The sequence below is a fragment of the Antechinus flavipes genome, chromosome 2 (assembly GCF_016432865.1).
Source record: "Antechinus flavipes isolate AdamAnt ecotype Samford, QLD, Australia chromosome 2, AdamAnt_v2, whole genome shotgun sequence".
NCBI lineage: Eukaryota > Metazoa > Chordata > Mammalia > Dasyuromorphia > Dasyuridae > Antechinus > Antechinus flavipes.
Genome location: NC_067399.1, coordinates 348,169,570 through 348,187,131, shown reverse-complemented (window position 1 = coordinate 348,187,131; position 17,562 = coordinate 348,169,570). Strand labels below are relative to the sequence as shown.

At 36.7% G+C, this 17,562-nt stretch overlaps 1 gene segment (V, D, J or C); it reads left to right on the top strand.

Annotated features, from left to right (window-relative positions):
* The first annotated feature begins 2,485 nt into the window (after positions 1–2,485).
* Positions 2,486–17,027, top strand: LOC127549729 (Ig mu chain C region membrane-bound form-like). The segment is given in 7 exon segments: positions 2,486–2,570; positions 7,840–8,157; positions 8,589–8,918; positions 9,864–10,181; positions 10,685–11,017; positions 15,055–15,170; positions 16,659–17,027. Coding segments are annotated over 7 exon segments (1,494 nt in total).
* Positions 17,028–17,562: the final 535 nt, after the last annotated feature.

Genomic DNA, 17,562 nt, shown 5'->3' with positions numbered 1-17,562 from the left:
TGAATATCTAAGGCTAGCCAGACTGGTATCTGTAAAACAACCTAGGAAGAACTAGGGAAATTTATGAAGAAGTCAAGAGACAATTCTGTCAAATTTCTTTTATTTCACAAGTTTCTGTAGATGGATGTGGAGTTTCAGAAACTTTTTATAAACAAGGTTCAATTCTGACACTTCAATGTATCTAGACAGCCAGAATCAATAATGAACTTAGGAATGATGATTGATATATAGAGAGAATTTTAGAAATCATATTGTTTTTGAAAATATTTTTTTCTGGGTAGACAGGACAAAAGTCAAAGTTGTCTTTAAGTTTTTGTGAGAAAAGAGCTGTAATTTCCTCAGTGTAACTATGGTATGGAATACTAGGGCCAAGGGATAAAATAATCCTTTAATAATTTTCTTCTGGTTCTCTGGAATATTAAAGGCATTTACTCTAGAACTTTATTTCTTTAAAAAAAAAAAAAAAGAACAGATTGGGACAGAAAAGTACATTATGAGAAGGGATTAGATGGAGAAGGACAGCAAGAGGATGATTTTGAAATGCAAAAGTATCTGTCAGTTTATCTAGTGTGTGAGATTTTGTACAAGGGATTTGGTCAAAAACAAATACAGGATTTATATATAGATATTAATATGATAAAATCATAGAAAGTGCTGAATATTGTTCCAATATAGTGTCCCCAGTCAAGTAATTAAGTGTGTAATATGCTGTGTAAAATTATAATACAATTGTATATCTTTGTGTGTATAGAGAGATTACATATAGTATTACATAAAATATACATACATGTTGAATATTTGTGAAATATATTCATTCATATATAAAAACATATAACAATTAGTAAATATCTGTGCATGTCTGCATGTGTATTTTTAAATGCCAAAAATACTAATGGTAGAGAAGTAGATAAAGAAAATTGTAAAAGTTTAGTTTGGTTTATTAACAAACAGTTGGAAAGTGATTTTCCTGTTAGATCAGGTGAAGGGACCAGTGATAGACTGTCAAGTTTTTTAATTTAAAATGACAAGTTATTACATGGGAAACTCCCCACTTTTTGAGAAAGTTTTCTTAGGAGTTGCCAGATTCTGTTGTTTGCTTCATTATAAAGTGTTTAAAACAGTTGATCTGTCAAAAATGTAAAAAAGTTGAGAGATTTTTCAATGAATATCTTAAAAATCAATTCTGAGAACCATTACCATTCAAATATTAAATTTTAGATCATTGTTTGGGAGTCACAAGTGATTTCAAATAATAATTCATTGAACTATGTTTACCATATCTCATCTTTAAATATTATCTTTGTTTTAATAAGATCATATTTAAAAGCTTTCATGTTTCTATATGAGTTTCTATATGAGATGAGGGGATATTTTTAAATCCTGGAATATTTAAAATCTGTAGCTTAAAAAGTACAAATAGTGCATTTAAAATTATGATATGTGAGAAATATGAAACAGTTAACCTGTGGTTCTCCTCATCTCAAGACAGTATAGTTATTATAATAAATAACCAAGTTACATAAAATAACCAAACGTAAATTAAATCAAATACTTTCAGGTAGAACTAAGATGGCACCTACTCAGTGTCTGATTTCATGTACCAGATGTGCTCAGGGGTCTGGAAAACAGGTGGCAGGAAACTGGCTACATCTTGAGTCTATTCTGAGAGGGAAAAAAAAAAAGATTCATTTCCACATTTCAGTTGAGAAGAAGTTGTTTTTAGCCAGTTTTGCATAGTCCAAGATAACTGAAAATGTTCCACTGAGACAAACAACACCTGGGTAATTTGCATTTTTTTATTTTTTGTTTAATGGCAAGGAAGGTAATAAGCACTTATAAAGTAAAGTTTAATTCTTTTGATTTTTTTTTTCATTTTTGTCATCATTTTTCACCCTCATACTGTTTTAATTTAGAAATATCCATTTAAGAAATTTAACAATTCAAGTTTATCATGATTTGCTAATACATCTATCATTATTTTCATTTGGATGATTTCTGTTTTAAAATAATCCATTTTAAATCATTTCAACTTCAAATATTATCTTTAAATTTTATTCACTTTTAAAATTTTCTATTAGAGATTAATAAATATCCATTTTGAAATTCTGAGGGATTTAATATCAAGTAATTGAAAGGCACAATTTATATTCAATATTAAATAGAATCTGCATAGAATTTGAAGATTTTTTAAATTTAAAAATACTAGAGGGAAAAAACCCAAAACTAAAAATGACATATCAAAATTTCATATCTGAAAAGTATAGATTTTAGCAAAGATATTCAATTTTAAGAAAATACTAAAACTCAAAATTTTCAGGCTTCTTTATATGGATAAAGGTGATAAGTTTATTCCAGTCTACTTTTTGACATTGTTATTTGGAGCCCAGACTGTTTTCCACTGAGCCTTCAATGCACAGTGTTCTTGGTCATGCCAGCCCTGTGCTGGGAGATTTAATGTGAAGGTTTAACACCAAATACCAACAAAAATGTTGGTTATAAAATGGCATTAAATGAACCCCTTGGATGTCAAGAGACTCAGCTGCACATTCCAGTAACTGGTCATCTAATAGGTAAGAAAGTAGCTCTGACTACTGCCCATTTTATTCTTTACCGAGTCTTCTAGTTGGTAGTTTTTATCAGTTTTGAAGAAAATATTTTTTATTTTATGTACAAATAAAGTAGAATTTTAATTAATTTCAATAAACATTAGGCAAAACTGTTGATGAAATAAATACATGATAGGTACTTTTAATAGATATCTACTAATCTCCCTTTATTAAATAGTTGAAAGATCATGTGAATTTTTTCTGAATTATATATTACATAGAAAGTGTTAAGAATTAAATACAATATTTTCAATAGTGCTTATCATTGTAAGTTAAATTATGCATTATTATTTCTATGATCAGTCTTTTTAAAGTGCAACATTAATAGGTTTTTTGTTATTGTAGCATTACTTTTAAATAGCATGTTAGCAAATTTAGATAACATTTTATTTAGTCTATGAAATTATTTCATTGACAAAGAATTCATTTGAAATCAAATTATTCATTTTAAATTATAAAATGTGGATTTAAATCTCTAAGATAATTCTCACCACTGATCTGATTGATAATCTTCCTAAGAGGAGAACATCTTCAAATTATTTCTTTGTTCATATAAACATTGTTCATTATTATGCAGCTACAGATCAGAAAGTAGTTAACAACAAAGATGTAAATTACATTGTGATCATTGTAGAATCTGCAATTATTTTTCAATTTTGAGAATATTTCAGTTCAAATGAGAATTTTATGCCCATTCTAGAAACTTGCCGTGAGATAGTCACTGTATTATAAAAGACATAGGGACACTAACAGGTGCTATGGTTCAGGAGTTTGGGAAGACATATACAGATTAATGCTGTGCTGCAACATAAAAAGGGATAGAATGGGGGATGAAATTGATAAAGGGTAGAATGCGAAATCTGAGGGTAGAGTGATTATGTTGAATTGGTATGGAAGGACTCTATGGAGTTTGGCTGATACAAGCCCCAGTAGTTCATTTATATTCACTTCTTTCAATAACTCAGATGACTCAAGTCAATCTATAATGATGCTCTACTTGGTTAAGCTAAATTGAGTTGGACCATATTGAGATGAAATGTGGTTTGTCCAACCTATAGACTTGAGGGGAGAAAAGTGAAGCTGAGGTCTGAAACTAGTCTGTGAATAATATGTACTTCCCATGTCCAATTAGAGATAGTCTGGAACTGGAGTTGAGCCCTAACTGAGGGTGAAAGAGATAGAAGTATAGATAAGCTTCGGGTCTGGAATTCTGGATGACCTAAAGTTTCAATGGAACTAGGGATACATCTTGGGCTGAGCTAGAACTGGGGTTGAAATAGAGACACAGTTGGGGCTGGGGCTGGGGCTGAATTAGATGCTGGTTTGAAAATAGAAGCACATCTAGGGCTGAGGCTGGAAGTGAGACTGGTGGTGAGACTGAGCCTGGGGTTGGAGCTGTGGATGGGGCTGAGATTAGAGCTGCGACTGATCTGGGGTTGGGGTTGAGCTGGAGCTGGAGCTGGAGCAGACTTTAGAGCAGTAGCTGGAATTGAGCTAGAACTGGACTGGGGCTTAGGCTGAGCTGGCCCTCGAACTAGGGGTGGGCTGAGCTGGGGTTGGGGTTAAAGCTGAGACTAGAGCTAGGGCTGGGCTGAACTCGGGTTGGGACTGAGATGGGGCTGAGCTAGAGCCGAGGTAAGGGCTGAGCTGAATCTGGGGTTGGGACTGAGGCTGCAGCTATAGCAAGGACTGAGCTGAGGCTGGGATCTAACTGAGGCTAAACTAGAGCCAGGATGGAGCTAGAGTTAGGACTGAGGCTGAACTGGGTTTGGGGTTGAGGCTAAATTGAGGCCGGACCCAGGTTTGGTCTAAGCTGCGGTTGGGGCTGAAGCTGGGTCTAGAGTTGGGGTTAGGTCTGGGCTGAACTGGGATTGGGGCTGAGCTGGGGCTGAGCTAAAGCTGGGCCTGAGCTAGAGCTAGGGCTAAGCTAGAGCTAGAGCTGAATTAGAGCTGAAGCTGGTACTAAACTGGGGCTGGGGCTGGGGCTGAAGCTGAGGCTGAGGCTGGGGCTGGGTTAGAGCTGGCTCTAGGACTGAGGCTGGGGCTGGGGCTGAAGCTGGGGCTGAGGCTGGGGCTGGGTTGGAGCTGGCGCTAGGACTGAGGCTGGGGCTGGGGCTGAGGCTGGGGCTGGGGCTGAATTGGGACTGGGGAGCTATAAACTAAGGCTTGTGTAGAACTGGTTCTAGGGCTGCAACTTACTGGAGTTGGAACTGGGAATGGGTCTCTAAGTCAGGCGCTGAACCTAAACTAGAGACAGGACTGAATGGGAACTAAAGCTTCTAATGTTTGTGTTTTAGACCTAAGGCTGAAACAGAGCTAGGGCTGGCTAGAGATCAGGCTAGGAATTAGTTAGGGCTTGAGGTTGGAGCTGAGCTAGAGTCTGAGGTAGAACTAAATAAGAACTAGAGCTGGCCTACAACTTCAACATGAAGGTATGCTGGAGCTAGGGCCAAATCAGAGCTAGAAATGTGAATGAACTGGAGCCAAAGAGAGGGGCAGAGAAGAGCCAGGTCTACTGGAACTGGGGATATAATTGAACTAGAACTAGAGGTAGTTAAATGATTGAGATAAAATGATGTTGAACCTAAGTTGGATCTGGAGCTGAGCTAGAGCTTTTTCTGGAGCTGATTCTGAGTTAAAAGCAGATTGAGTCTAAGTGGAATTAGAGATCTGACTGAGCTTTTGCTAGATCAGAGAACTGAAGCCAGAGATGGGTCGAGGTTAGATCCAGGGCTATGGAAAAACTAGAGCGGAGAATGAATTTAAAGTTGAGCTACAGTTGGAACTTTGCAGAAAAGCTGTAGCAAGAGCTGAGGCTTGGCTGAGCTAGTTTTGTTATTCAGTTGCATACAACTCTTTAGGTTTTTTGGCAAAAGCTAAGGTAACAGAACTGCAACAACAACTGGAATAGAACTAAGATTGACCCTCCACTAAAATTATACTAGAGTTGCAGACAAGAATGGGGTTAAGCCAGAACTGCAACTGACTAAGTAAAACTGGAGCTGAGACCACTACTGACCTGAGCCATCAGGTCAGGATTGAGCTGGAGATGGGGCTGGGTCTAAGCTAAGGTTAATTGTAGTAACTTCTGACTGAGCTAAACTGCAGACTGGTCTCCAATTTCCTCCCTGCTAAATTTGGGTTGGGGACTAAGGTTGGTCTAAAACTAATACTAAGCTAAAATTGATTTGTACTGAGCCCTTTCTGGAAGTGAACTTAATATGGCTGGAGGTTAATCCATGTAGACCGGCCTCTGAGATGGGGGTGGGGGTGGATAGGGAGAGAGAGGTAGTAGAGAGGGAAGGCAGACTAAGAATAGTTCACACATATCCTGGTAAGCTAGGTTGGTTCTTACCAATCCTCTTCTGGAACAGACTTTGGTTAAGCTAGGTCCTAAGGACCATTTGCTTACAGCAGTCCTGGCCTGCAATTGGTACTTTGGGGGACTAATTAAGATCAATGAGTTTGGCTGAGCTAGTTCAAATCTATATGCAATTCCTACAAGAGATAACTTGAGCTACAGTGAGACTAAAATAAGCCGGAAAAAAACTATTGCCCTAAATAGTATTGAGTTGAAATGAGGCTTTTCTGAATTAGCCCAAATTGACCAAAATACTTGAAAGCTAATCTGGAACTGTTTCATACTGATCCCTTGCTGAAGGTGTTCAGGTTGATCTAAGGCCATCCTCGGTCCTCTCTAGATCAGGTTGAAATAAACTGAGCTGGAAGGAACTGAGTGTGAATCATCTCAACTAAATCCAGGGCTACTTTTTTGTACACATATCCTAGTAAAAGCTAACCTAAGATAAACTGAGGTAGTAATACCCTATTAAGGCTTTTCTTATTTTAACTAAGTCGGTCCATGAATTCCCTCAAGAATTGAGTGGTTTTGGTAATGAGCTATGTTCCAGGCCAGCTCCTATAAGGCTTTTTTTTACTCATACACAGGAGCCTGTCTTCTCAAGATAGTATTAAGGCCTTGAGATGATGAGTCATCTCTCTTTTCTCTTTGTCTAAAAAGATGTTACATTTTGGATTCTGGGGAGTCAAAGGTTCTGGAGAACGAAACATCCCAACCCTTACTATTCACCTCCCTTCCTCACTCATACATATATTGATTTAGCCAGAAATGAGTTTTTCCCATAGGTAGTTTTACAGCCCTGTATAACTAGCACTTCAGGCTTAATTGGATCAATGAAAAGCAAAAAGTTCTGTTTGGCATGGATAATGGTGTTCCCAGCAGCTGACAGATTTTAGCTTAGAAGTTTTGGCTTCTCTCTGGTAATGAAGCCTATGGATTTGGATGACCTTAAAACATGACTAGATTGATAAAGAGAATAACATCAGCCCAGGCAGAGTTCAACTTCTATAATGCTCTATTTTTGACACTGACCAGCACTGACTTTTTATTGCTGCAAGATTCTAGAAATTCTTACTGTTTTTTTGAGTTGTGGGCTTCTTTGGAAGCCTGGTGATGGATTTCTTTTTTGTTTGTTTGTTTGTTTTTACTGAGGCAATTGGGGTTAAGGGACTTGCCCAGGGTCACACAAGCTAGGAAGCATTAAGTGTGTGGGGTCAGATTTGAACTCAGGTCCTCCTAATTTCAGGGCTGGTACTCTATCCACTGCGCCACCTAGCTGCCCCTTGTCCATGTATTTCTTAAAAGTAAAATGCAAAAAAAATAAAATCAGTAAGATTACAAGTGAAATTAATTTTATTGAAATACATTGAGTAAAATATTAATTTTTTTTTATTCACAGACTGTGAACTTAATAGGAAACTATTGAGATGAGGGTCTTCAGGATTGGGATTTCCCTAGGGCTGAACTCATCTAAAAATATGCATCTTCATGTATGGTGCCAGTAAAGACTGGCAATGCTGCTTCAAACTTTGCTTAGATACCAAGCCTCATAGGGATCCATGCTATGGTCTCTAACTACTTTTTAAGGTGAAAAGAGTGAAAAATGGGGCACATACATAGAATGTGTGAAAAAGAAGGTATGAAAAAAATTAATTTTAAAAAAGAAAGCTATGACATACATTCATCTGGAGAACTTTGGATAATTTGGAAAGTGCTCACTGTACTTATCCTGCTTCCACTTTATACCTACATAGTTTACAGACAAGGAAATTAACCCTTTTCTCTGCTTTGGGTTCAGCCCTGATGAGGCATCATTTTAACAACTTTTTTCCTTTCCCTTCTGCATTGTCCTCCCCCTATTCTCTTCCTCAGCTAATCCATCTGCACCAGACCTCTTCACTCTCTCCTCCTGTGGAAGTTCTCAAACAGAAGATGCCTCCTTTGCTGTGGGTTGTTTGGCTAAGAATTTTCTACCTGATTCCATTAACTTTTCCTGGAAATACCAAAACCAAACTGCTGTGAGTAACACAGATTTAAAGGTCTTCCCATCCCTTATGATTGGGAGCACATACACAGCCACTTCACAAGTCATCCTCCCTGCCAATGATGTCTTTCAAGGCCAAGATAGCTACTTGGTATGTAAGACTCGTCATCCCAAAGGTGAAAAGGAAGTTCGAGTTCCACTCCCAGGTAAGATCTGAAGTATAACTTCTTTTTTACCTCTTCTATACTCCCTATCCTTGCTTTGGTCCCATGAAACAGAAGTAGTTTGCAGTTTTGACGGTAATGAAACATGCCAGCAGATAGCATAGAACATGTCTCACACAAGCATTTTATATACAAATATAAGCTCATATGCAGATACACAACAAATATATAGATACACCAAAGTACATATACATATATACATTCTCATTTTTGCCCTAGTTATAATGGACTGAAAAAGGAGATGTGATTTAAGCAGCTGTTAAGCAGATCTCCATTCTAGATGCTGATCTCTTTTTTCCAGGCTTCTTTCCATTTTCAAAATCACCCCTAATGAAAACACCAAAACAGAAATTCAAGGCCCCATCGTGGCATGGTTCTAACTCCCCCCTTTCCTGTCTTGTATTCCTATTCAGATCGTACCATCAATTCTCCTAATGTGACTGTGTATATCCCACCCCGGGATGCATTTTCCAGCTCTAGCCTAAGAAAATCCAAGCTCATCTGTCAAGCCACCAACTTCAGGCCAAACAAGATTGCATTAACATGGCTTCGAGAGGGTAGGCCAGTTCTGTCTGGTGTCTCAACAAGTCAAGTCCTGCCTGATGGTTTTGGGAACTACTTCCTTCAGAGCAGTCTGACTATTAGTGAGAATGACTGGCTCAGTCAGAGCACATTCACTTGCCGAGTAGATCATGAAGGGAGCCGATTCCAAAAAAATGTTTCCTCGACCTGTTTCAGTGGTGGTAAGTTATACTCAGATAGAACTCCTTGGAAGGGAATTGGAATTCTTAGCCTCCTCATTTCTGAGGTTCTACCTTATAGAATAGCTCCAGAGAAATGCTCTTTCCCAGGAAATTCTTCCTATCACAGGGCTTAAACTCAAAAGAAAGATGGGTCAACATGCCTAGAAAGCCCCTAAGCATGCTGAAAATATATATTCCAAATACCAAGATTTTAGTCATGGTGATCTGATCATTATCCACCTGGAAATGAAATTAGTTCAGATTTCTCCAAAAGCCTCAAACACAGAAAATGTCTGCTTAACCACGTCTCTCATAAATGGCTGAGATCAATGATGCTTAATTGTATCCCTTTCTTTTTATTTACTTATATGGAAACACAAGAGGAAAGAGTGCAAGAAAAATAATTGTGGATCTTCTCTATCAAGATCACAGGATCACAGCTTTTTAAATCACAATAAACATCCAACAATCCAGCTAGAGAATGTTCACATTCTCCTTCTCTTATGAGGAATGAATGAAAGGAAGTAGAAGCAGATTGCAGCTTAAGCAGTTAGATTAGACATTTAAAAAATGATCCTGAGAGCATTACTCATCAGTCCCTGGAGTTGGTCCCTGAGTAAAAGTAGGAATAGTTTTCCTTCAAGACCAGGAGGAACGTAAGAAATTCCTTTTAGTTAGAGATGACCAAAGTTAATATCTGCCTAGAAGAGTCATTCCAAAGAGTACTTATAGAATTTATCAAACTTTTAAACGCAGATTGCTTGCCATTTTATCATAAAGAAGAAAGCATTTAAGCCCTTAGTGAATATGCAATAAGGAGGAAGTGTTAAAGGGGAGGAAAAGAATTATTAAGGGAGAACAAGGATAGAGCCATAGTAAGCCAGGATTGTTTTGTCTCAATTTGCTTTCTTTAAGAAATTAAATTTGACTTTTCCTTTAACCTAGGCCCAGAATCACCGATTGAAGTCTTTGCTATTCCCCCCTCCCTTGCAAGCATCTTTGTTAACAAATCAGCCAAATTAACCTGTGTAGTCACAAATCTTCCCACCTCTCAAAATCTGAATATTTCCTGGACTCATGAGAATGGAAAAGCACTGGAAACTACCATTAAGGTGTCCCACAGCCATCCCAATGGTACCTTTAGTGCTGAAGGAGAAGCCACAGTCTGTGCAGAGGAATGGAATTCAGGGGACATATTCAAATGCATCGTGATTCATCCTAACCATCCTGTTCCCTTGAAGAAAGAAATCTTTAAGCAACAGGGTAAGGGTTCCAACTTTCTTCTCCTTATCACATTTCCTCCCTCCCCTGAACCCTGCAAATGACTCTTCCAGGATAAGATTACTATCTTGGAGGCCATGTGACTGGGAGGCTTTAAACTCATAGTCTCTCTGGAAAAAACCTTTTGACCTCAATCTTTTTCCCCCAGAACAAAACTAACAAAGTCAAATCAGGAAAGTTCCAGTAGATCTTCCTTTTCCTCATATTCCTTTTTTCCTATCCTTATTCCCATCCTTCCATATGTTTCGATTTACTGGGAAAGACTGAGATAATCTTTCTATATGGGCCCCATTCCTTATAACTCTTTGAAATACTAAAGTATTTCAGAGCTTCTTTTCTAACTTTATCCTACTAGACTCCAGGCTTACCAGAAGACTCTCTTTTTCCTTGACTTCTATTGTGCTTTTTAGGTGCATCTATGAGCTTTCTACTCTTAGGTCTTCCAATTTTAAGTCCATTTAATCCAATAACCTTTTTGCTTACAGACACTATCCAGCATGCACCGGCAGTCTATCTGTTGCCTCCAACTCCTGAGGAACTGAGTATGAGGGAAGGAGCTACCCTAACGTGCCTGGTTAAGGACTTCTCTCCAGCAGATGTATTAGTCCAATGGCTGCACAAAGGACAGCCTATACCCTCAGAGAAATATGTCACCAGTAGCCCCCAGCAGGACCCCCAGAAAAGTGGTCTCTACTTTGTCTACAGCATCATGACAATGTCTGAGGAACACTGGAATGCAGGGGATTCCATGACTTGTGTGGTGGTTCATGAAGCATTACCTTTGTCGGTGACCGAGAAGACCGTGGACAAGTCCACTGGTAAACCCACCTTCGTCAATGTCTCCCTTGTGCTATCTGATGCAACCAATACCTGCTACTGAGAGAGTGCCAGTCTTGGTCAGCCTCTTTTTTCATGGGGCAAATTCTGGGGACCTCTGGGTCAACTGAAGCCCCCAAGGAGTATATAAGATCATATGACTAAATAAGAAACTGCATTTTATAAAAATTAGAAATAAAAAATAATCAATTTTACAAAGAGGAATTGATTCTGGTTTTGTAGTAAACAAGTATCTGGCTGACCCTCAGCTTTCTGGGCAACATTTCTTTCCTGATTACACTCCTCAAATTATTTGCACACACCCACACACACAACAGCACCACCACCTTAGGTCTTGCCTCTCTCATCCAACCTGATCACCTCTCCCCAACTTTACTTCACATTTCAACTCCATGTTGCTCAGATGCAACATGCAATACAATTCATGTTTTTTAGCCCTTCAGAACAAGTTTTGGCAAAACCAAAACAAACAAACAAACAAACAAATACACACACACACACACACAAGCACACACATGCACATACACACACACCCCATCACTAGATTAAGTCAGTGAAAACCTCTTCCTTGAATAGAAGTATGAACAATTGTAGAATTTTTATAATCCTGCTATCACATAGACTTTTTAGCCAGAGATATAATTTTAAATCTTAATAGGTTTCCCACTTAAAATATTCAGCCCTTTGGGAGAAAGAGAAAAGGAAGCAAAACCCCTTACAATAGCCTTGATTGTATTAATTCCATACCTCAGCCTAGTGATACAGAATTCAGAAATCCTGTCTCGCCAATCTGAATGATCCTTTAATGGTCCTTTTAATTCCCTCATCTGGGCTTTGAGTGGAAGCCTAGTTATTTCATTTACTCACATTTAAGGGACATGTCCTGGGACTCTGTGTCCCAGGGATGACTAATTCTAGATTCAAGAAAGGTCAGTTCAAGACAATGCCTCCATTTCCTTCCTCAATATACCTCATACCTGGTGATTCTGACCTAGACCCTTAGCATCTGCCCCTAGATAAACATAATCTCATCCAAAGAGTACGAGCTGAAGGAACCAGAACAAGAGAAGACCAAACTTTAAGACTGAGGGTAGAGCTAATGTCAAATATAACCTTGTTGAATAACTTCCATGGAAGATATTTTAAGAGAAATATCTAAGGGGCCCAGTTGAATAATTCCACCCTTCTGACTTTCTTGTTAGAAGCTACATGAGGATGGAATTTCAAGTGGCCCCAGGAAGACCAATGACCCTTTATCCAAAGAACTTATGGTTCTAATGGAGCTTGTACCTGAAAAGAGAAGAGAAAACTCATGCAGAAATTGCCTGCTGTCCAATAACAGAAGTCCAAACAACAACAACAAAAAAAAGTACAGTTGGGTACAGGATGTAATAGTCAATTAAGGCACAATTAATACTTTTTATGAGAACTCTTTTCAGCATCTTTCATCTTCCCTGAGACATAGCAAACTATAGTCCAGGCAATCTAGAAGAAATCTAGTCTTACTGAATTTGATGCGTTGAACTTCAAAAAAATTGTACTTTTATGTAGAAAATTAATGTTCTCTAATTTGCTTGAATAGCACAAAAATAGAAAAACCATTTTTGTTTCCATATCTAAACTTACCTGAAATCTCCAAATAAATCAGTTCCCAAACATATCCTAGATGTGCCTGTGAGATCTCAGCAAGAAAATCTAAATTCCCCAAGAGTTCAGTGAATCCTTTACTCCAAGCTTAATTCCATTATAACAGAAATATTTGAATAGCTTGTGCAAAATGAAGGCTATAGAATGAATCTTACTGTAGCCCAGCCTTAGTTTCTCCAAAAATTCAGACACCATAGCCCTCAGTAATAATTAGCAATGGTTTCGTGTGTGTGTGTGTGTGTGTGTGTGTGTATTATGGTCTAAACATAAAATTAGGAAGGATTTCAAATCCTCCCTCCTGTGTCATGAGTTATTCAGGAAAAACAAAACTTGAGAAATCCTTTAACAAAAAAAGACAGAAAAATTTTTTCTGGAGAAAAACTGAAAATAAAGTTATTCTATGGGAATTTGAAGACAGGAAAAAAAAAATAGTTAACTTAGAAACAGTAAACAATAGAAATGACGCCTTAATCAGCATCTTAGTGATGCTATTAGGATAACAGTATAACCTAGTATAATCTTTAATTGGAATGTTAGGATGTTATTACTCTCTACATTTCCAATTCCTAAACAGTTTTATGATCCAAATGTTGTTTATCAATTTAGTCCTTCCATATAGAGCTATAAATATTATATTATTCAATCATGACTTAAAAAGGAAGAAGGAAATAAAGTGATAACCACATTAGTTTCAGTTTCTTCCCAGATTTAACATAATCATGGAAAGATATTCTCAGAGTACAATAGATTTCAACTACATTCTACTACTTCTCTTGTGGACAATCAGATAGGCTAGTCCATAGTGATGGGAAAAACACAAAGCTACCTCCTATTTGTTGCAGTTTATAGTAGGCTGCAGTTGAGTTCTGTGCTCACTTAACTCAATTCTTCTCTTTAACCCTTGATTCTTGCAAAATAGCATTTTTCATAATCAGATCTGGAAAGGAGAGTCTTGAAATCAGCCACAATTCATTAAACTCTTGGCTCATCTATTTTCCACCTTCCCATCCCCACACTAGTTCATAGTTCACATCCATCTTATTACTCTCCTCCATGTCACTTAAGACAATTTGAGGACCATATTGATTCTCAAGATTTCTCATATCCAAATAACTACATAGATAGAATGTATTCCTAAGAGCTTACATAAACTAGGAAAATCCTAAACCAAATTTTTCATCAGTAGGAATAGACACATAGATGCACACATACGCAAAACCTTATATATAGATGCAGTCATTTCTCATATATATGACCTACATTATCATCAGTGCTCTCTATCTGTGTGTCTCTCTGTGTCCCTGTCTCTGTTTCTCTCTGTCTCTGCCTAGCACGCTTGTACTCTCTCTCTCTCTCTTTCAATTATTGCTCCCTATCGTCCTCATACTCTGGTCATCCATAAAAGTGTCACAGAGTTAAATCATTGTATCCCAAATGGGTAAATCAGAATTCAATTTTAAATTGTGACTTTAGTCTTATCATCAGCACTATATAGGCATCTCTGTGAGACTGCAAGCAAAGTTTCCCTTTTTAAATGTATTATCATCCTCTTCTCTTGCAAATCTTATCACATTGTCTTCCAGAACATATTTTCAGTTGTATTTTTCCAAGTTTCCAAGTTTTTGACTCCCAAGAGATTTACAACTGTCTTATTCCTAAACACCTGGCTCTATGTCTACAGGACCAAAGACTTAGATCAGGTTTTCTTAAATTTTTTCCATTTATGACCCATTTTCATCCAAGAAATTGAGTATTTAAATGAGGTGATTCAGGCCAGTTCCAATGGTCTTGTTATAGAGAAAGCCATCTGCACTCAGAAAGAGTGTGTGGATCACAACATAGTATTTTTACTTTTTTTATTGTTGTTTGTTTGCACTTTGTTTTCTTTCTCATTTTTTTCCTGTTAGATCTAATTTTTTTTTGAGCAGTATGATAATTGTGGAAATATGTATAGAAGAATAGTATATGTTTAACATATATTGGATTATTTTCCATCTAAGAGAGGGGTAGGAGAAGGGGAAAAGAAAAAAGTTTGGAACACAAGGTTTTGCAAGGGTGAATATTTGTTGGTTGGAAGGGACTTTATTCATATGTTTTGAAAATTAAAAAGGAGAATAAAAAATTGGGCATATATGTATATAAAGTAGATATACATATCAAACATTTATTGATAATCATAATTTTGCATCCCCCACATTCAGTTACAAGAGCCCATATAGGGTCATGCCTTCCTCATAGAAAACACATCTATGAGACTCCTAATACACAGTTTATTTCAGTGACAGTCTGTCCCAAGTAGCAAAATCTTCTGTTTGTAGTGATTGAATCTAATATTTATCTTTCTGTTTTCTATCATTCAAAATCCACAAAGAAGGGGAAGTAAATGCTGAAGAAGAAGGATTTGAGAACTTATGGACAACAGCTTCTACTTTCATTGTCCTCTTCCTACTGAGTCTCTTTTACAGCACAACAGTCACTTTGTTCAAGGTAAGAAGACAGAGATGCATATAGTTTGAACAAGTATGTGCCCAAGGAAGCATGATGTGGGTACTCTTTCTTTTTAGCTAAATTGTGATGTTATTATTAAGTTATTAGATATTCAGGTAAACCTGAAGTTATACTTACATTTTTTATTTAGGCAACAATACTAAAGATTGCTAAATGTTAAATGTGCTTTGCATTTAATTGCATATGCTTACCACTGTAAATATTGGATTTTTTTACTGCTATAAAATGCTACTTGTTTGAGTATGCTTGTTTCTTATTTTCCTGGTATGTTCATTTGATTCTTGTGTTTCATGTCTATTTATTCATTGTTTTGTGTATGTACTCCTGCTTATAGTTAGTTATATCTTATATATAAGATGCAGCCCTTTCTAGTCTTCTTGCTTGTATCTTACAGTTTCTTGTGTATTCTTCCAACCAATAATACTAATCTTTTTGTTATTCCTTGAACAAGAGATTTCATCTTCAGTCTCTGGACACTTTCAGTCTGTTTCTTGTGCCTGTAATGCTCTCCCTTCTCATCTCTATCTACTAGTTTACCTACCTTCTTTTAAATTCTAATTTAGATCTTTTTCTACAAAAAGCATTTCCTAATCCCTCTTCATCCTAGTTCTTTCTCTCTGTTAATTCATTTTAATTTGTCATGTATGTGTGTGTATTATATATATGCATATATGACATGTATTCATACACATATATGTTGTTTATACATATTTGTTTGCTTGTTGTCTACTCCATTCGATTTTGAGCTCCTTGAGGACAGAGACTGCTTTTTGCTTTTTTGTAACTCCAATGTTGAGCACAGTACCTGGCATATAGTAGGTGCTTAACAAATATTTGTTGACTAACTTTAAAAGGTCTCATTTCTAAAATATATAGGGATTATATTTGGGACAACAAAATCACAATTTTAGGTCTCTGTAGGAAGCATAATTTAACATATCATTCTGTATATATCCCATATCTATGACCTCAGAGGACATCTAAGTACAACCCTATTATTTTGCAGATGAGAAAACAAAGACCCAGGGAAGTTAATATCTTGTTTAAGTTAGCACAGTATTGAGTGAAAGAAATGGAATTTGAATCTGAGTTCTCTGACTTCATAGTCAATGGTATTTCCCATTATACCACTTTCATTATTCCAAACTATCTCTAGTGGATTCAAGCAGGTCCTTTTTTATTTCTGCTATTCCTCCCAAAAAAATGGTCAAGAGAAAAGTCATGCATTTATTGTTACTATTATTCATAATGTTTGACATTTACAAAGAGTCTTAAATAAAACATACCATAAAATACATATCATAGTTATTTACCCTGTTTTACACATGGAGAAACTGAATCTCAGAGAGATTAACATGACCTACATATTATCACACAGCTAGTAAGTAGAAGGTGGAGTGTGAATCTGGGTCTTCTTAAGTTCAAATCTAGTACACTTACATTATACTGTTTCTTTATTATTCACAGGTGAAATAAATTCAAGCCTGAAAGCAGGGATATTGGACCAAAAGAAGGGATAATTCCCTGAAGGCCTGAACCATGCTCCCCCTGCTGACTGATACAATTCACATTTTCAACAACTCCTGGAAGACCAAGAGGCTCCCAAGCTTATGAGGGTGGTGGAGCGAGAAGGGAGTAGGATTTAACTTTTGACTTCATTGTGGTTTTCCCACATCCTCCTATTAGTTTATGTAGAACTTATCTCCTATAACTTCTCTTATGTCCTCCCTCCAAAATTAAGATTTTTATAAAAATGTATATTTCTTAAGCACAATTAATTGTATTTTACTAGTTTAAAAAAACTAGAAAAAATAAAAAAGTATTGTAGACACATCATTTTGATATAGTGTGACTTTTAAATTAAACTGTCAAAATAACTTTTATTAAAAACGCCAAAAATATCTAAAAGGTCCTGATATATTTTTCCTGTCCTAGGAGCTCATTGAGGGCTGTTCTCAATTCATCAGAGATTCATGTAGAGATATGTTATTCTAAAACCTAAAACCCAGTTTTGCTTTATATTAGGAAAGCCAAACATTGAGTCCTTAAGAGTAGGACCTGGGAAAGAAAATATTATTGAGGAAGCAATGGGTATTTAAAATTATTATAGTCCTACAATAACTTCTCAATTCTGAATGGATAACAACAAAATAATAAATAAAACACCAGAAGGCAAATATCCCAAATCACATCTCTTGATGGTTTTAGTGTTCCGATAAACGTTGAATTCAAGATCTCTTATAATCATAGCAAATTTAATTTATCAAACTCTGCTATAACTTTGCATTACAGTGACCCATTTGTTAAGAAATATTTTCTTCCAGTATGTATTTTCTGAATCAACAAAATCATTCTCTTAGATCACTTTTAT